The sequence below is a fragment of the Lissotriton vulgaris genome, chromosome 4_1 (assembly GCF_964263255.1).
Source record: "Lissotriton vulgaris chromosome 4_1, aLisVul1.2, whole genome shotgun sequence".
Classification (NCBI taxonomy): Eukaryota; Metazoa; Chordata; class Amphibia; order Caudata; family Salamandridae; genus Lissotriton; species Lissotriton vulgaris.
The window spans coordinates 990,317,798-990,338,942 of NC_141691.1; the positions used below are offsets into that span (position 1 = coordinate 990,317,798).

The 21,145-nt window shown below is 42.2% G+C and overlaps 1 protein-coding gene across 1 annotated transcript in view; it reads right to left on the reverse strand.

Annotated features, from left to right (window-relative positions):
- The window catches only part of SLC6A3 (solute carrier family 6 member 3), a 581,644-nt gene that overhangs the window by 22,116 nt on the left and 538,383 nt on the right, over positions 1-21,145 (reverse strand). Inside the window, exons 9-12 of the mRNA XM_086966890.1 lie at positions 8,463-8,591; positions 7,277-7,376; positions 4,555-4,655; positions 1-168 (exon numbers count right to left, since the gene is read on the reverse strand). Of these exons, the coding sequence (XP_086823016.1) occupies positions 1-168; positions 4,555-4,655; positions 7,277-7,376; positions 8,463-8,591 (498 nt within the window). The remainder of the gene's footprint in view (positions 169-4,554; positions 4,656-7,276; positions 7,377-8,462; positions 8,592-21,145) is intronic.

Below are 21,145 nucleotides of genomic sequence, written 5' to 3' on the forward strand. Positions count from 1 at the left end.
CTCTCGTAAGGATCCTGGTAGGCGACAGAATTTGTAGAAGGCATAAATGGGTACCATTGCCATAGAGGATATGGCAATAAACCAGCCTACGATATTTGCCCATTCCGGAAAAATATAACTTCCATAAACAGGTGGATTAAATGTGACAATGCTGACCACCACTACAAACTGAAAACAAATGAAAGAAGTAATAGATTAGTGCATTCTCTTTAACCAGATTAATTGGACTGTCCATGCATGCACATATGTTGGTCATGAAAAACAAATAAGGTATCTCTGCACTGATCTTTTAGCCCTCCACATACACAGAAGAGCTGGTGTAGTAAATTGACTATTGCTGGGTGACATAGTCATTGGACCAAGTAGAACATTCTGCCAGGTCAGGTAGCCTTAGGGATTACATTCCAGCCTCGAGCACAAACTGCATTAAATGTCAAAGTACATAGGTGTATATTCAAAATCACAATTTATAATTTACTGATCTTTCTATTTTTCGGCCTGGGGGGTTGGGGTTGTTTTCAGGCCTGGTGGGGTGGGGGATGTTTTTAGGCGTGGGGTTGGGGTCGTTTTTAAGGCTTGGAGTCGTTTTTCAGGGCTTGGGGGGTCGGGGTAGGTTTTAGAACTCAGTTGGGGTAGGGGTAGTCTTCAGACCTTTGGGGGAGGATCAGGGATGTTTTTATGGCTCGAGTTGGTTTTCAGGAGGGAGGCAGGCACTATTTGGTCTCAAAGTAGGGGCTTAAGGGCCCGTTTTAGGGCTCAGGATGGGGGGCAGGGATCAGGGTACTTTTAGGGTTGCGGGCAGGGAAATATTTAGTGCTCGGAGTGAGGGGTTGGTTTTCTGAAGGGAGGGGGGTAGTTTTAGGGCTCAGGGCGGGGGGTCGGGGGTTACACATATCTGATAAGTCTTAACCATGATGTCTTTACCATACATGCCTTAACAACACATTTTACGTTGCAAACGCATGCACGGTAAAGGCATCTGAGTATTTAAGACTTGAATGGTGAAGACCTCGTTGAACCGCATGCATGGCAATCGCATGCATGGTTCCATCAGACAACCGCTCCGATATGCGAATAATGGGTGTCCCATTCTCACTACCAGTCACTGATGGAGGTTAGAAGCACATTTTGGGTGATTTGCTCAATCTTCTAGAGGGGGACCACTCACATGTGGAGCAGAGGTTGTTTCAGAAGCCCTCTTATGGTAAAAGTCGAAATGCAAATATTGGCAGCACAACAATGGCAGTTCTGCCCACAGCGGATAACATATAAGGTCTTAAAGGTGCTATACCGCAAATAGCCGTTTATGGTTGAAAATATCCCCTCTTGCGGTTTCCTGAATTCAGCATGGACACTGACATGGAAAAGGGCCTTACTGCATATCAAAGCGGAAGTGACGCACAGAGAATTGCAAGCATCTAAGAGAATGCCAGTTAACCTGGAAGTGTGCTACATGTAAAACTATAGGTTTTCACACTTGTGGATACAGCTAAATCCTGCCAACCTAGGTGCAACTGAAGGATGAACTCTACATTGCATATGTTTCTTTCTGAAAATGCACTGGCCGGACTGGCTGAAGAGTATACCTTGCCCATCGTCCTAACTACTGATCTCATCAGGGGTTTGTCGGGGGCTCATGATGGAACTTACTCTTTGAGATGTTGTAAACATATGGTGGAATTACAATGTCTTTCGGAAAGCCTCTGACCAATGGTTTTGAGGCTTTCTGACCGATATTGACACTCCGACCGCAGTATTACAATGATGGCGGTCGGAGTTTAAACTGGCTGGGGAATTTGACTTGGTTACCATGGGATAGCGGAAATGCCTCATAATCCCGTAAGGATGGCCTTTCTGCCATCGGGATTGTGAAAGCAGTTTCATGTCGGCCTTTCCTACATGGAACGTCTGTCGGAGAGTGCCTTTGGGGGCCCTTAGTATGGCCCCCTTGCCCCCTGGCCCTCCACCTGTGGCCCTGGGTGGTACCTCTTGTACCACCTTCACATCCCTGCACCGTAGGGCAGGCACTGTGAGGTGCCTGCCACACGGTGCAGGGATGTTTTCAATCAATTTTTCAATGGGAGCTTGTGCTGCGGGAGGTTTCGGCCCGCAGCACAAGTTCCCATTGGAAAATGGAAGTTTGCGACAGCACTATGTGCATTTGCATCCAAATTAGGGTGTTCAAACCGCCAACCTATGGTCGGTTAGTTCCTTCCCCATAACGGTGTTGGGTGGACGCAAGTCCGACAAAAATCATAATGAGGGCCTAAGTCATTTGCTGCTAGTCTCTCTCTCTTTCCCCCATCCTCTGCTCTTGCTTAGCGCCAATTTTTTTTAAAGTTCTTTGGATCCTGAGGGAGGTTGTGGCAGGTGCATCAAAAACTAATAATAATAAAAAATAGCATCACTAGTCGTAACCATACTTCAAATCCCTCCTGCTGAAACACAGTGATACATCTTTGATAAATAGAAACCACAATTTGTGGGCCTTGAACTGCAACAGGGAAGAGAGATTTGTGCTACATCTATTTTAACCTGTGCCAGTAACTATTTATTTCTTTATTAAACGCCTCCAGGGAGAGCTGGCACTTGCAAGGAGACAAACAATTTTTAAATCCGTTTGGGAGAACAAGCACTAATAGTGTAGCACAAATTTTTTTTATTCAGCTCCCAGAAGGGCAAAATCCCAAATGGCAGTGCAATGGGTTTTTTTCTCGCACTTGTGTGTTTAAATTTTTAAACTATGTCTTCAGGTTACAGTGATTCATCACCAATGGTAACTTATTTTTCCACCAGTGAGATTAAGTTCCTGTGACGTACACGTACATTAAAAATAAAAAATAAAAGGGGCCATATTATCAAGAAAGGGCGATACATAATCGCCGCTTTTATCGGCAGGAAACTGCCGCTAAAGCGGTGATAATGGGCTTGATAATATGCCCTTGTGAATTCCTATAGAAGCCCATGTTCACACCAGAACACGAGCGGAAGTTTCCTGCCAATAAAAGCGGCAATAATGTATCGCCCTTTCTTGATAATATGGCCCAAAGTTTTCTATACCAGGTACACATGCCTGTTAGGATGAGCTTATAATGCTCTAGTAAAGTCTTATGTGAAAGTTTTTCTTTTATTGAAATAATTTTTGCAAGCATGAGCATGTTTTCTTTGTTTTTGCTTAATTTTCATAGCATATGCTTGCAATTAATGTAAAGATATAGTTAACCATCAGTTTGCCAAGATCCGACCTAATACTTTTGCCACTGCTTGCTCTCAAGAGAAGAATGAAGTCAACAGAAATGCTGTAGACTTCTAGTTGATTCATTGCCTCATCACAGGAATGTCCAGCACTGAGCAGCATATCTTTAATTTTACTAAAAAAAATGCCAGCCTTTCTCTCTGTTTATTGTCGATTTATGCAAGGGCTCACTGGCTCATCTGTGTAGATAGATCGTCTAACTTATATTCCATCACAGAAGTATGTTCTGTCTTACTTAGCAAGGCAGACCTCGGTTTTGAGATCCATCTAGTATTTTAAGAGCAGCCTTGTCTGACTTTCATGTAGAAAGTGAACAGGTACCTTTAAGTTTTTATTTTCTGATGACAGCAACTCCTTTTTGCACAAACTTCGTGGTCTGATCAGTATTTGCCTATTAACTCAAACCCTACAATAATAAGTTACCGCTTGAAACAGCTAGGAAAAGTATAAATTAAGGGGCATATTATCAAGAACTGCAATAAAATTATCGCCGCTTTAGCGGCAGGAAACTGCCGCTAAAACGGCGATAATGGGTTTGATAATATGCCCTTGTGATTTCCCATAGCAGCCCAGGTTAACACCCGAACCTGGGCTGCTATGGGAATTCACAAGGACATGTTATCAAGCCCATTATCGGAGTTTTAGCTGCAGTTTCCTGCTGCTAAAGCGGTGATAATTTTATAGCCGTTCTTGATAATATGCCCCAGATGTATGCTGTGAGAAGGGTTCTGAGGCTGCACTCTGCTGAATCTTAGTTGTTGGAATACCACCAGGTCCGAACTGCCTGTTTAGTTTTTCAGGAATTTCCCAATGGGGCTGGAGCCACTCAATGGGGTAAGGTCAAATGATGGGTCCACCTGCGGATTGTGATGAGAGGCCTCAGAGTCTCCCATATCTCACAGATATTGATTGGTCTTGGGCTACTGGGGCCCCCATCAAAGAATTGGGGGCCTCCTGGAGGGTTGGGGCCAGCTATGTCGCAATGGCTGGTAGGGCCTGTGTTATTCCACTAGAGGCCCTGGAGACCGATCTATGTTGATTACAGCAGTCACAGCAGGTGATTTAGGAGAAAGAGAGGAAAGAGAGAGAGGAGAGGGGTGGAGATAGGAGAGAGGTAAGAGAGTGAGGTGGTTCAAACATTTTTGCCAGGGGTGCTATTGGTTCTCACTCAGGCCCTGAATACCCCCTAAGGCAACATCTGTAAGTGTTAGATCGGACAGTTCTTTGAAAAACTAATACTTTTCTTTCTAATGACGCAAATGTATAACTTGTCCGGAATGTTTTCTTATGTTTTTTACCAGCAGAAAACAAGGGCTGACAAATTTCCAGCAAAGCCTCCAGTACAAGCCAGGCCGATGTCCAATCATCTGCTCAATATCGTCGCTGAAACGTCCAACTCCTAGAAAAAATGAAATAGCAGCAGAGGTCTGGTGTGGCCAAAAATACAAAAGTACACACACATAACAACATGAGGGTGTTACAAAAATTCGACTACAGTCCATGCACGTTAAACACACAGTGCACACAGCAGTGATAGTGTGAGCAAGTTGTACTCTCCATGGGCGTCTCAGACATTTTTACAGGGTGGGGCATCATTTTAACGTCATCCATCCTCCCACCCTTCTTGACAATGTCAAAGGGCATGGGCATAGTCATTAAAGGGCAAGTGAAAATCTGGACGCTCTCTTATTCCATTGACAGTCATACAGTATCCCTCACATTTCTATTTTCTGGAAAGCACAAAATGCTTTTCTTCAGAACACAATCAACCAAGGCTTGTGTTTTTTAAGGTTTAACATAGTAAAATATTACATAACGTCCATCGCAGGCTCAACTACGCCTAGAGTTAGGTATAAAAAAGCAATCAATTGACACAAAGTGCTCTTTCCTGAAAATGTGCCATCAATTTAGATTGGCAGAGGACAACACATTAGCAGCCTGCATCTGGCTCCAAATAAACCAGCCAAACTCAATATCAATCTTCAGACGCAGTTTTCGTGATGCTCTGCAATTGCTGCAAGCCTCTGACCCATGAAGCACCAGCATCCCATCTGCTGAGTTATAAAAATGCTTAACAGATCCACCAGGCTTCTTTCCATGCAAGAAGACAAAAAACCTGGGCAAAGCCTGCCCAACTCCGCCAAAGTCGTCATTCTTATGACTCTCTAAAGCCACACACATATTTTGACCTTGGATTTACACTTCATCTTAAACTTAAATTTATGCACCTTTGCTTAGGCATCCAGATAACTTTGGATCAAGTTCCCCAATGGATAAAACTGGCCAAGATGAACTGTAGACTCCATTTTGCTGGGAAAGAAACCTTAATTCACATTCTCTGTATCTGCCCTGCATCTGCTATGCTGTCAGACCGCAGGAGGATGCTGTGGGCGCCTTCAATCAGGCAGCTGGACAAAAACATGCAGGCATGTCCTTCTTGCTGCACTCAACTCAGAATGTGCACAGCTTAACATCAGGGTAGTAAAGTGTCTGGAAGTTTTCGGAGCTAGAATAAAGGACACTGGGGGGAGTGGAGGCCTCACACAGTCCCCACAAATAGTGCTGGCACCGGGAGCCATATCATTAACCCCTTGCATGCTGATGACGGCTCGCGTCCGTCATGCGTCACGGTGGGCGTGTGCTGATGACGGCCGGGAGCCGTCATGACCACGCCCGCGATCGGAATGTGCCGCACAGGCGCAGAATTCCAGCCGCGGGCAAGGGATTAAAGGCCCTCTATTAACATTTGCACAACAGAGGCCAGCCCAGACCCACACGAGAGACTGACAGAGCTTGGGTAGAGGTTGAGGAGGACTAGCACGACCTGATGACATCTGAGATAAGCCCAGCATGTTTTGTAATAACTGAACATTGCTAAAGAAACACACAGGCCGGCAGTGTTACATGGACGTATGAAAACTGTCATCACCCTGGCCTTATTAAGGTGGCTACTATAATAAAACTTGGCCAGAAAAAAACCTGACAGTGGCTGACACATTGAATTTTCTTGCATAATCATTGCCTACGCATCTCCCTGAGGTCTTTCCAAAATGCATTTTAAGGGCATGCACAGACATTGTGAATTCCAAGAATACATTTAGGGCCTTAGTACTATTTTGATGGTGTTGCAGCGGGTCGCCACGCCCTGATGCAACACGCCAAACCCTTAACCAGCCAGCCCGTCGCATTCCGACTGGAATACCACTCGGGCGGTCCTGCTGAGGTGGTCCCATGGCGGTGTCTTTCTATGGCTCATAGGAGAGCCATAGAAAGTCACTGCTGTGGGAGCACCACAGACAGTTCCTGGGCGGACTGAAATGCACAATGTAGCCCCCCTGCATCAACACCCATGCACAGACGCAGCCCCCTTAGTTTCCTCACCGCCTTCCTTTTTATGGTGATCTCACCGCAATGAAAAGGGTTGCAGTGAAGAAACTCGCAATATGCTTGGCGGTGCAGTGGTGGCACCACCAGCATACTACAGCCTCACACCGATGTGCCACCGCTGTGGGATCAGGGATCCTCAGCGGCCGCGGTGGTCCTGTGGCGGTCCCACCACCGTAGTTGTGTTGGACTGCCACCACGGATCCGGCGGTCCCATTAGTCTTCATGTTTAAGACTCTTCTTTGAAATATTTCAAAGCATTTTAGGGTTTTTCCAACTGAAATGAAGGAGTAACTATATTGCACATAAACATGGATATTTTGTGGAATTTCAATTTTATTGCCACTTTTTGGTGTAATGGTTTTACTTAGCTAAGCACTGTGATAACAAATGACTATCACTGCTGTATGACGTACATGATCCAGCTTAGCGGTCAGTATGTTAAATTACTTTGCCACTGGTTGAGAGAAAGAAGTATGCAAGTGCCCTTGCTCACGAATAAAGTTTAGCTTTCTCTCATGCTCTTATTTTTAGTATGGTTGTCTTTAGTGGAAAACTTGCATAAGCATTCCCCACATTGCCCCCGAAATTAAATTACATAATCTCACTATTAGTAAAACAAGCTACATTTCTCACCATAGAACCACGCAACGCCTATAGCTTCAATGAGGACTCCAAAAAGGATAGATGTGCCAGCAGCAAAGTGGTCCAGCAGAGTGAAGACATAAATCCCACCCTAGGAAAAAAGGACATGGTTGAAATTAATATTCAGTTGTGAAGGGTTGCTTTTCTCTTTATTGCATATACTGCTGCATTGGCATTGCATGAATCATAACTCTCGAACATTTGCTTTTCTCTTTATACCATTTACTGCTGTGTTGCAGAAACAACCACTCGCGAGATTTGCTTTTGTCTCTATAATATCTACAACAGTGCTGCATGCAGATTCAAGTAACCCTTTAAAATTAGAAGCAATTAAATCACTAATGACACGTTAAACTAGTGCACGTATCATGGTGCCGTCCGGTGACGAGCATCCATTTTGGAAGAAACTGCACATTCTGCAGCACATGCACTAATTTTCGGAGCTGCCATGTTAGTGCATATGCTGTAGATGACTTAATTGATTTGCAGAAGAGTTATGGCTCCCTTTTCTGTTTGTAAATTCACCCACATTCCCTCCACAGGCTAACCACAGTCAGATGTAGGGAGTTTTGGGCAAGTCCAGTGGTTTTCCCAGTGACAGCACACAAACTGCCCACAAACCCCCCAATTTGTAGTTCGTGGTGGATTTATTGGCTGTCTCCCACCTTTTTATCTTCTATGGCAGAAAGAGGCATTTCCACAAAATGTCACAGATTGATCTGCAGTCCTGTCCTGCTTAATATGGAATAAATAATATGATTATGTTGAGCCAAAAACATCTAACTTTCTTTCTCCCCATTTAAGCAGATCAGGAGATCAGTCTGAATTCCTTGCAACAAAGCATAATCTCTATACAATGTGTGGCAAATGCTCTTACTTGTAACCCCACAACTTGACATTATCATCAATTATGCAGCAGCAATATTCTTACTTTTACTTTTTATTTGAAAGATGAAAAGCCTTTCTTTTTAGAATCTAACACTAGTGGACGGGTCTTTTGGCACATTAACAAATACACAATGAAGTTGTAATACAATCACAGGAAAAGTAAGTAGGGTTCATCGACATCCTACTACCTAAATTATTTAAACTCAAAAGAGAGCATCTGCCATTTTAAAACATCACTATAACAAACACTGTCGTGTAGGATCCTCTGAGAGACATTTGAATAGCCTACATTGGTTACACAGAAGAGCGAGATCAGAAACGTAGACACAACGATGAACAAGGTGAACAGCTCTCGGTGTCTGTGAAGGAACTTGAACTCGTCAATCAGACCAGTGATGACCGACTCCATTCCACCCATCTAAAAAACAAAGTAACAAAGTATAAAAAATACAGACCCCTGAATGAAATACTAAAAATTCAGGAACTGTTCTATGATGAGAAGGAAAATATTGTTGTTACTGACAAAAAAGTACATTGAGCTGAACATTATAAATACTTCTATAGTTTTAAAACTGAGCATAATAGTAGCAAAATGATAGTAATATGATTAAAAAGTTTCACAAGATCTCAAGTTCAAAGTACGTAGCGCAGATTATAAAATGTAATCCATCATGAAAAGTAGTGTCACAAAATGATGCCTTGACAGCATTAGCACTGAAAGCTTTAATCTTTCTGCTGTGAAGATTCCGCATAAGTATGTTAGTATGTCAAAAAATACTCCAAAGTTGGGGCAGTACAAAGTTATATCAAATGTACATGTTCTTGCATTCAATTTTTCTTATTTGTTGGGATTGGTGAGATTTGAATTTTGACCAAAAGTAGAAGATCAATTTGAAAGAGATTAAGAGATCTTTTACTAACCATGTCATTTGAGATGTCATCAGTGATGTCATCAGTGATGTTACTGACCATGTCATGAAAGATGTAATATGTGATGTCATCAGCAGTGCATTGCGGGGGCACGAGATATAGTTAGCTCACCCAACTATAACGGCCAAATTACTCAGGTTTTGTACGAGTGAAATGTCCAACTAACTATAATTATAACGTCCCTGAAACCCATGTTTTTTTCAGTGACTTTCAAAGGTTTTTTAAATGCTAATTTCTAACTATAACATCCCAACATCCCTGGAACCTGTGTTTTTTTCAATATATTTCAAAGGCTTTTTAAATGATAATTTCCAACTAAAACGTTCCTGAAACCTATGTTTTTTTTCAGTGAATTTCTAAGGCTTTTACATGATAATTTCTAACTATGCCTACAGATGTAGGACTAGTGAAGAAAATGGAAGCAAGAGAAATGCAGAATGAGGCATCAGAAGTCCAGAAACACAATGAAAAGTTAAGGAAGAAGCTAGGGATATGCAGAAAGAACCAACAGAGGTGCAGAAAAAGGCCTTGTTGCAAAGTCAATTCTGCGTATGTGTGAGTCTAGGGCAATCTAGTGCGGATTTGGCAGCAATATGCAGCTGGTATATGATATGCTAATTGTGCATAAGTAATCAGAAACCATTGACAAGCATAAGGAAACATAAAAATATTTTGAAACATAAAAATATTTCTTATAGAGGGTGACACTAATATAAACTGATGCGAATACAAATTAGATTCTGGTAGAAAAAGATACAAATTTATTCTTTTGGTATACTCTTACTAACAGTCAGGCTCAATCTAATATGGAACATGTGCCCGATTGCCAAAAAAACAGTACAAACAGGTAGACTCAATCGAGGGCCAGACTTAAGATCGGCGCTGCTAAATACCCCCGAGTACAATAAGAATACAATATAAATATTGTAAAATAAGGAACACAAATTGATAGGTATCATCTACCCCGATACCGCATACAGCGTGCTTAAAATTATCAAATATAAGCCCATCTTTTTTGCAACATATAACTTCACACTGATAATAATAAACCTAACAGACTAAATTTAATATACGCTCGTACATCAGAGCACTTCATTGATGCAGTCGTTGATTAAAACAAAAATAAGAGAAGTATCGCGCCTTGTTACCGTAACAACGGTAATCCTATTGGCTAAGCCGCAGACCAATCACATGCTTGTAAACACACAGAACAGCGCAGAATGGGAAACGTAACAGGAAAACAGCACAAGCGATATCCTTTACGCGATTAATACTAGAGATAATAATACGATGCAGCAGAAATATGGTTAAGGCCCTGACAGGACAGATTAATTTCTCTCTAACGGGCTGTAACCCCGCAACTATGGAGGAGAGTGACAGAGAACTAAGAACATGAAAATCTCGCGTTCGGTAACTAGGGTAACGCCCTACACATTGGTCAGTTTCTAACCAATCCAAACGAAGGCAACACACGGAACAGCGCGGGGACAGAGCTAAACATGAGCGCAAAGTGCGTTCTATCTCCATGACGACCGAATTGCGATAGGTTACATTTTGCCCTATCAGTGACCCCATAAGGGTAAACCAATTAAAACCTTCCTTATAAAAATGAGGGCCAAAAGCAAGTGATACATCACGATCGTATTCCCACACGAAGAGGAGAACAGGCGACGCTGTGACGAGGAGCAGGGAGGCCGTATCAATTAATAACGGTATGTCCTAAGATCTAATGGCCTGTTGAGTTAAAATAATAGCAAGGTGTGCAGAAGCTATCACTATCTAGAATTAATAACTGAGTCAGGGAATAATTAGATAACCCTATGTACTGAGAAGGAAGCCTCCAAAGCCCATGTTAACTAACAGTGATTCCTGTACTTATAGCTACATGGGAATAGATGCATTCTTATACTAATTTGCTTATAACATTTCGCTACAATTGAAGAGCTTGGTAATTTAAAAGACCCATAATAGTTAAGAATCGATTAGCTCAGTATAATGACAACAGACATAAGCATACAAGGTAATCAACACATGCCTATTAAAATTCATCCATAGAGCACGGTGGGATAAGAAAACTGAAACAGGAGGACAATCCTCAGAACTTCCTGGACATGTCCCATAAAAAAGGTGCAGCCTACTGCAGCGGTTTGCAACCATAACAATTGGTGAGTGTCAATTTTGGGCAATTACAGAGTGCAAGGCCATTGTTGCTAGAAAAACTTCTCAAACATTTGAGTAATTGACCAAACATCTGTCTAGAAAGGTATCTCTAACCTAAAGAATATAACGGTGGCTCCCTCACACAGTGTGGAAGGCCTGTCATCTAAAGAAAAAAGGTACATTGAATCACCTTGTTATATGAATTAGCATACATGGGATCCACTAGGGACAAGAAAGAATAAATATCTTGTATCCCCTTAATAGATAATCTACCTCAGAATGTATTGACTCGATGCCAACAGATCGTATAAGACTGGGGCTAAATCTTTCCACTGAAATTGACAGAAGTGGATTTTAACAGAAAGAAAGGAGTCCTAAGGTAACGAGACTTGATCTGGTCGGTCAAATTACTGTATCTTTCCCCAAACTCCAGTCCTGAATGGCAAAAAGGAGTAGTAGGGACAATTTCAACACTAGTCCCATTTCCTGATTTCTAATTAGGAACACAATCAACATAGACTTCCCATTGAAAGCGTAAAAATGTGAGGGGCACTAATGTGGATTTGGACTAATAATCAGTAACACCATATAGTATGGCAAACATCTTTTAGAGTGGTACAATCTGTACAAATATGGTACGCAATACTGTGATCCCAAAAAAACTTGTTACTGATCTATATAAAATCATGTCTTCCATTAAAACTATGTAACTGTACAAGTTTAGGGTGACATATAGCGAATGAGTAGAAATAGAAAAAAAATTCAATTTTTTTTCCAATTGTGTGACAATGTACAAATCAATAAACAGTGGGTAATTGTATGTTTTTAAACAACCTTTTTAGAATCGGTCCTGAAGAAGGTGTCTCATAAAGAAAACCGAAACGCCGCGTCAACTTAAATCTTCGATTCTTGATGTTATGTACCTAAATGGTTTTTGTTTTTATGTATAACATTGTGTTTTGTGATACTCATGATTGTTTTTACTGCTGTTTTTAATTTCACGACATGTTTTAATCTATACAAAAAGAATAAATTTGTATCTTTTTCAACCAGAATCTAATTTGTATTCGCATTAGTTTATATTAGTGTCACCCTCTATAAGAAATATTTTTATGTTTCAAAATATTTTTATGTTTCCTTATGTTTGTCAATGGTTTCTGATTACTTATGCACAATTAGCATATCATATACCAGCTGCATATTGCTGCCAAATCCGCACTAGATTACCCTAGACTCACACATACACAGAATTGTCCTATTGGACAACAGGTCCAGTGGATCTGTAAACGTGGGACATCCCATATTTCCTACACTTATTCCCCCTAGTCCCTGACAACTACTTAATAACTTTCTTGTTGCAAAGTCATCCTGTGCCCCCAACTTTTTACTGACTGCTACTGGTGGTAACTGACTCTGACTAACTAGGCCTGGAGCCAGTGCTATGCTGAAAGACACTTAGAATACAGTGAAAACACCTACGTATACTAGGGTACAATATGGGTTTGGGTATCCCTGTCATTGGCATGACCTCCCCTGTAAGGCACTAGTACATAATAGGGCAGGGGGATTAAAACTACCTCTAACTCAGAGGTGCAGAAAGAGGCTAAAGAAGTGCATAAACAGGCAGGAAAGGTGCAGAAACTGGGAACAGGGGTGCAGAAAGAGGCAAGTGGGGTGCAGAAAGAAGGAAGAGAAGTGCAGAAAGAAGCAATAGAATTGCTGAAAGAAGCAACAGATGTGTAGAAAGAAGCAAGAGCAGTGCAGAAACAAACAACAGATATGTTTTAAGAGGCAACAGAGGTGCAGAAGGAGGCAAGAGGGGTGCAGAAAGAAAGAAGAGGAGTGCATAAAGAAGCAACAGAGGTGCTGAAAGAGGCAAGAGGGGTGCAGAAAGAAGGAAGAGAAGTACAGAAAGAAGCAACAGAGGTGCAAAAAAGAAGCAAGAGTGGTGCAGAAAGAGGGAAGTGAGGTGTAGAAAGAGGCATAAGAGTTGCACAAATAGGGAAGAGGTATGCAGAAAGAGGCAGGAGGGGTGCAGAAAGAAGCAACAGAGGTGCAGAAGCAAGCAAGAGAAGTGCTGAAAGAGGCAAGAGAATTGCTGAAAGAAGCAACAGAGGTTTAGAAAGAAGCAAGAGAAGTGCAGAAAAAAACAACAGATATGTTTTAGCAGGCAACAGAGGTGTAGAAGGAGGCAAGAGGGGTGCAGAAAGAAAGAAGAGGAGTGCATAAAGAAGCAACAGAGGTGCTGAAAGAGGCAAGAGGGGTCCAGAAAGAAGGAAGAGAAGTACAGAAAGAAGCAACAGAGGTGCTGAGAGAGGCACAAGGGGTGCAGAAAGAGGCAAGAGAAGTGCATAAAGAAACAACAGAGGTACAAAAAGAAGCAAGAGTGGTGCAGAAAGAGGGAAGTGAGGTGTAGAAAGGGGCATAAGAGTTGCACAAACAGGGAAGAGGTATGCAGAAAGAGCCAGGAGGGGTGCAGAAAGAAGCAACAGAGGTGCAGAAGCAAGCAAGAGAATTACTGAAAGAAGCAACAGAGGTTTAGAAAGAAACAAGAGAAGTGCAGAAAGAGGCAAGTGAGGTGCAGAAAGAAGGAAGAGAAATGCAGAAAGAAGTAAGAAATGGGCTGAAAGAGGCTGAATGGGGGAGAAAGAGCAAGAGAAGTACAGAAAGATGCAACCGAGGTACAGAAAGTCTCTAAAGGAGAAGTGCAGAAAGAAGGAGCGGGAGTGCAGAAAGAGGCAAGAGAGGTGCAGAAAGAGAAAAGAGGGGTGAAAAAAGAGACAAGAGATCTGCAGAAAAAATCAACAGAGTTACTGAAACAGGCAAGTGAGGTGCAGAAAGAGGCAAGAGATCTGCAGAAAAAAGCAACAGAGGGGCTGAAAGAGGCAAGTCAGCTGCAGAAAGAAGCAAGGCAGGTGCAGAAAGAGGCAATAGAAGTGCAGAAAGAAGCATCAGAGGTGATCTAACAGGCAAGAGGAATACAGAAACAGGCAACAGCAGTGGAGGAAAGAACCAAGAGAAGTGCTGAAAGAAGCAACAGAGGTGCAGAAGGGGGCACGCAGAGTGCAGAAAGAAGGAAGAGAAGTGCAGAAAGAAGCAACAGAGGTGTTGAAAGAGGCGCGAAGGGTACAGAAAGAGGCAAGAGAAGTGCAGAAAAAGCAACAGTTGTACAAAAAGAGGCAAGAGTGGTGCGAAAAGCTGGAAGAGAGATGTAGAAAGAGGCTAGAAAGTTGTACAAAGGGGAAAGACAGGTGCAGAAAGAGGCAAGAGGGGTTCAGAAACAGGTAAGAGAACTTCAAAAAGGGGCAGGAGAATTGCCGGCAGAAGGAACAGAGATGAAGAAAGAAGCAATAAAAGTATATAAAGAGGCAACTGAGACCCAGAAAGAGGCAAGAAAGGTACAGAAAGAGGGAAGACGAGTGCAGAAAGAGACAAAAGGGGTGCAAAAAGAAGCAAGACAGGTGCAGAAAGAAGCATGGAAAGTGCTGAATGAAGCAACAGGCTTGCAGAAAGAGGCAAGAGAAGTACACAAAGAAGCATCAGAGATGCAGAAAGGGGCAAGCGAACGCCATGAAAGAGGCAAGAGAGTTGCAGATACAGGCAAAAGAGGTACAGAAAGAGAAAACTGAGGTGCAGAAATTTGCAAGAGATGTGCAGAAAGAGCAAGAGCAGTGCAAAAGAACCAGCAGAGATGCAAAAAGAGGCAAGTGAGGTACAGAAGGAGGCAAGAGAACTGCAGAAAGAGGCACGTTAGTTGTAGAAACAGGCAAAAGAGGTACAGAAAGAGGGAACAGGTGGGCAGACTGAAGCAAAGGCGGTGCAGAAAGAGGGAGGAGGGGTGCAGAAAAAGGCAGGAGGGATGAAGAAATTTGGAACAGAGGTGCAGGAAGAAGCAAGAGCAATGTAGAAAGAACCAACAGAGGTACAGAAGGAGGCAAGAGGGGTACAGAAAGAATCAAGTGAAGTGCAGAACAAAGCAAAAGAGGTGCAGAAAGAACCTACAGAGGTGGAAAAAGAGGCAACAGAGACAGGGGCGGTGGGTGAGATTTGAAAGTGGTGAGGCGCAAATTGATTTGCATACAGCACCGTAGCAAGCGAGCGGGCCCGAACCACAACAGGGGGGTTTGGGGGGTTACCTCCCCAAGAAAATTTTGAATAAAAAGAAGAAAAATCGTGCATTTTCAAGCAAATTCGAGAAAGCAGGAAGGTTAATAAAGCAATTGTGAAAGTGCAGTTATTACATTAATAGATGGCATAACATAGGTAGCTCCTTATTCAGTATAACCACAGAGCTTCATACATTCCATCCTATTATGCTCAGGTGCTGAATTTAGACTATAAGACTTTCATGAGCACCAGTTTCGTAACATCAAAGTGAACCCCTAAGTCCAAGCATTTATTTAACATTGCTCAGCAGTCTGTCACCAGAGTCAAAGGAAGCAAATATTTTATGTATGCTGCTGGAAAAACCTCCAAAACCTGCCAACTTCCTCTTAAGTGATGTCTGACTCCTGAATGGCAAAGACACCCACTTGCATTAAATATGTGCATCTCTGTGGCAAGAACCGGCTACATGGTGCACCCAAAGATCACGCTAAAAGTTATGGGCACACCGAGTCCACCTCGAAAATAAATACCAGCTTGAAATACCATGTTTTAACAGTGTGGCTCATTCTCGCACCATGCACAGCTTGAGGCAATTAAATAAAGGCATGTCAGCCGCAATGATTTAGATTATCAGCTTTCACAAAATGCTAAAAGAAATGCCGTTCTGAACAATTTGTTGTCATTCATTCCAAATTTATTCCAACAATCAATGTCATACATAGCATAACAGCGCCATGAGACCCAACAGGGTGATATGTCTGCGCTCAATAAAAACCATTAATAATAATAATAATACAGGGCTCTCTCAGTCTTCCTAGTTTCACGCTGGTAACTAAATGATCGCAGGGAGTAACCTGGGCCTTGTGTTGGAGTCAACTTATAACTGAGTCAAAACTGCAAGAGCGTCAGGCACATGGGGCTTAGAGCTGCCAAAGGGCCACCCTGGGGAACCTATGTGGTGAAATGGAAGGCTCATGGGTCAAAAACAAGCCAAACACTAAAATCACCTCCTAGGGGAACAAAAGACAGCCTTTTCAACCGTAAATACAGTACATTATGCACAATACTTACCTTGCATGGTATAAGACACATTTTTGGATTCAGCATTTAATCAAAAGCGCGTGTCAGACCAACCATTTAATTGGATATATTGTCTCCCAAGAATCCATCTCCTGGATGACTTTGCACTGTGCTATAGCCAGTGCCACTGGAATTATGAAGAATGGAGGGACAAATTATGTGGCAGGCTTAGTAAATTCCAACCTTTTTAGGACTATGTGCATGCATGCAAATGGTGTAAAAACTGTGGGACTGTTTTCAAATGGCCATACAATTCTACTTTTTTGTTTATTTTTTTCAGATAGAACTCATACACTATTTGAGACTAGAGTGATTTATCTATAGCACAAACAATTCACATAGTATAGGACGGGTGAGGGGGAAGGGGCTGAAAAATACAAGCAATTTTCGAGAATTGACTTATTCTTGGTAGATCACCTTTTGGAACCAGCCCTGATTTCGGTGACTCATATTCCTGCAGGCCTTTCGGACCACTCAGTAGTACAGCTTAATATTAAACTTTCAAATGCTACCATTGAACGCAGGTGGACTCTGGACAGGACAATTCTCTTAGATGTCAATATAAAAGCTAAAATCTGTAACAGCATAAGGGAGTTCTTTTTATTTAATGTGGGCTCAGCACTAGAACAGATAGTATGGGAGTCATTTAAGGCCTTTCTCAGAGGTATTTTGGGAACCCAAATGAGATTAAAAAGAAAAGAGATTAAAGACACAGAAATTAAAGACCTTGATTCTATTAAAAAGAAAGAGCTGGAGCTTCAACACGCAGCTCTGGAGGAAAGGGAGAGGATCCAAGTACTAGAAAAAGAACTCTTTGAGCTGCAGTTGAGTCTTAAAGTTAGTGCTGATAAACAGATTCATGACAGATGGGAAGTTAGTAAATTGAAAAACTTCGAATACGGAGATAAATGTGGGGCGCTTTTGGCATGGAAAGCAAGAGCTGACAGGACTAGAAATAACATTGACATCCTGATCCAAAGGGCCACTGGAAGTAAGCTACTTAAAGAAGAAGAAATCAGGGAGGAAGCCAGAAGATTTATGGAGGAGTTATATCAAGAAAACAATAAGACTGGCACAGAAGACCTAGAGAAGTGGTGGAACCAAAGGGCACTACCACAATTGAATGAAGAGGATAAGAAGACCCTGTCAAGAGATATTACAGAGGGGGAAATAAGAACTCAACTAAAGAAAATGAGTAGGAATAAAGCCCCGGGCCCTGATGGTCTGCAGACAGAGATCTATAAAGATTATGAGAACGAGATTACTCCACATTTATTGACTCTTTTTAATAACATTTACCAACAAAAACGGGATATCCCACCATCCTGGTTCGAGGCCACTATCACCCTAATCGCAAAGCCAAACAAGGACCCAAAGAATATAGAATCATATAGACCTATATCTCTTCTAAACTCGGACCTTAAAATATTCTCTGGAATTTTGGCCGAAAGACTATCTAAAGTAATTAAAACTGTCATTCACCCTGACCAAAGGGGCTTCATTCCAGGACGACAGCTTAATGAGCTGACCTTTCAGGTTATAGGTGCAATAGATTATGCTTTATATAAAGGATTGCCACTCACTACCGTGGCAATTGATGCCGCGAAAGCTTTCGACCAAGTCAACTGGGTATTTCTGTGGGACACCCTAACAAGGTTCGGCTTTCCACCACCTTTTATTCAGGCTGTTAAAAACCTATATGGACATCCACGAGCTAAGGTTTTGGTTAACGGAGCCTTGTCAGACTGGTTCGAGATATCGAGAGGGACGAGGCAGGGTTGGCCCCTGTCTCCTCTCCTATTTGATTTGTATATTGAGCCTTTTGTTGAGGTGATTAGATCTGACCCAACAATTTCTTCTTTTAAAATGGGTGGGCTGGAACTTAAAACTGCTTTATACACTGACGATCTGCTATATATACCACAAACCCATTAGAAGCAATCCCAAAGTTATTCACTCTTGCAGACGAATATGGAGCAGTCTCAGGATATGGCATCAACAAAAATAAAACAGATATAATGAGCTGGAATAGCCCTATTCCCATTCCTGATGTAAAGATTAAGATTAGATACTTGGGTATATATATTACTAAAGATCTAGCAAACTTACCTAAAGTGTCATGGCAGGTCGTGGTGAAAGATATTATTAAACTCCTTCATAGATGGTCCAACCTTCCTCTCAGTATTTATGGAAGAGTTAACTTAATTAAAATGGTAGTACTACCAAAAGTGACTTTTTTATTTAACAATATTCCGCTAACATTCCACAGTAAAGACATCTTAAATCTTCAGGGGAAAATAAGTTCATTTATTTGGGCATCTAAGTCCCCAAGAATTGCCTGGAGGAAATTAAGGAGAGGGTTAAAAATAGGAGGACTGGCTCTCCCTGATTTGTTAAACTATTGTTATGCATTTCACTTAAAAAACTTTAGACTCCTGGCCAATAAATTAGATGCATTGTCACATGGTCGTTTGTTTCGAGCTCTTCTATCTGACCTACCTCAGGGCCTTAAATTTTTCTTGTTTAAGTTCGGCACCCAAAAATTCTACAAAAAAGTCCGCCTCAAAATATTACTAACTGCCCTAAAAGACTGGCAAATAGCATGTAAAATATGGAAGATTCCCTACTATCATTTTTTGGCACCAATTTGGGACTCCCCCGGAACACCAGAATGTTTACTAGACAGACTCTCATTCCCCCTGAGGGAGGCGGGTTTAAATCGATGGGGAGATCTCCTGGTGAATCAAAAATTAATGGATTGGGTATCCTTATCCAATATAACAGGAGGATCTCTAGCGAGGTTTAAATACTATCAGCTATCTTCATGGTGGGGGAGCCAAAACTGGATGTTAGAAATTGAAGACTGTGACTTTTTAGACCTGGCAAATAGACAAGTAGGTTGGAAGGGTGAAGTCTCAGCGTGGTATAACGCATTAATTAGGGCAAATGATAGTCAAGAAGCAGAGATTTCGAAACTCTGGGGAGACATAATAGGAGAAGATCCTGAGAAACAACTAGAGGTATGGTTGGATTCCTTTGCAATCTCTCAGAAAATAATAAAACCCGCTAATCTTAGGCGAAATCATCTTTTTACGGCATACAGGGTATACTGGACCCCCTTCAAGCTTTCAAAAATTTCTGGAACACCACATGTATGCCCTAGATGTAAACAGGCAGAGGCAGATGATATACATATTTTTGTAGAATGTAGTGAGATTAAAAATTATTGGTTAGCTGTCTGTACCTTCTTGGAGAAGGTACTTGTTAGAACAATCACAGGTAGCCCTAGGTTGATTTTGATGGGCTTGTTGGAAGAATATGATTTGACAGATAATATTACATAGTTTATATTTTTTGTGATTGTCATCGCTAGAAGAGAGGTATGCAAAGAATGGAAATCCCCAACCCCTCCTAGGTTTGCAGAATGCTTAAAAAATATCATGGCCATTAGTAAAACAGACCTTAAATGTGGTGGAGAGGAGGCGGAAAAGATCTGGGCACCGTTGCTTAAATGATCGGACAGTTAGACACTAAACGTCCAATGATTAAGCCAGGGGTTTGCGGTCTGGTCCTCCCCAGGACAAGGTACAGAAACATCGAGTAGGGGAGTTGGACTAGTAGAAAACCCACCTCTGGGAGATTTCTCGAGGGCCATACACATAACCAAATATTCCAGGGCGCCCAGTAAGATTGTTTTTGTGTTGGCAGAATTGAGAGTTTCCATCTGGAGTCATTGTATCTGGTGGCAAATATGAGGACAAAAAAAAAAAAAGAAGAGGCTGAAAATATAAATTTTTAGTTGCTTCCTGAAATGAATGAGAGTGGGCTGGGTACTGAGTGACATTGGGAAGTGGGTAGTTACACGAAGTAGCCACGTTAACAGGGAAGAATCACTTCTGTGCGAGAGATGTTTTCAATGCACAGCCTCAATGTGTAGATAGAAACATATTCTGAGACTTCGCTGCCTGCCTAATATATGAAGCAGTTCAGATAAGGAGGTTTGTTTGAGGAATAGCATTGTGAGCAAGACAGTACAGTTTAAACTTAATCCTTGGATATCATGGCGGCCAATGGAGATCACGAAGAAAAGCTGTCCACCAGCTTGCTAATGACCCCCACCATGGAATCTCATGTGGAACACCCAAGTTATTGCCCAAACTGGCCACACTCTCTCAAGACGAAGTCAGAAATGTCTGCAAAACATAGGGGCTGATTACGATAGCAGAGGAACTTCAGTCTGTCCGCCATTGTCTCAGGGAGTGGGACTGCCAGTCTACAAGGAGGCAGTCCCACAGTTGGTATTACGATGCAGCCATCATAATGGTGGCCGCAAGTGCCATACTTAACTTTGTGGTGGGTGCTGCTGGCTGCAGTACCTGCCGCAATGTTATAAATGCACTTTGTAAATTTCCCTGCATTACGTAGCAGGCACCATGCTGCCACATGGTGCAGGGAAATGTACCCCAAAATCAATGTGCCCGGGTGCAAGGGAGGCCTACTATGGGTCCCCAAATTCCATCCCCATCAGCCTTACCATGGATGGGTTAACTGCAATGGAAAGGCTGGCGGGGATGGACAATCATAATCCAAACGGAGATGCCTGATAGGCACCGTCACCATTTATGATAATACGATGGCCTCTGCAGCATCAGCGGGCTCAAGAAGCCCGTCGAATGCGTGGCGGTCGGAGTTTCC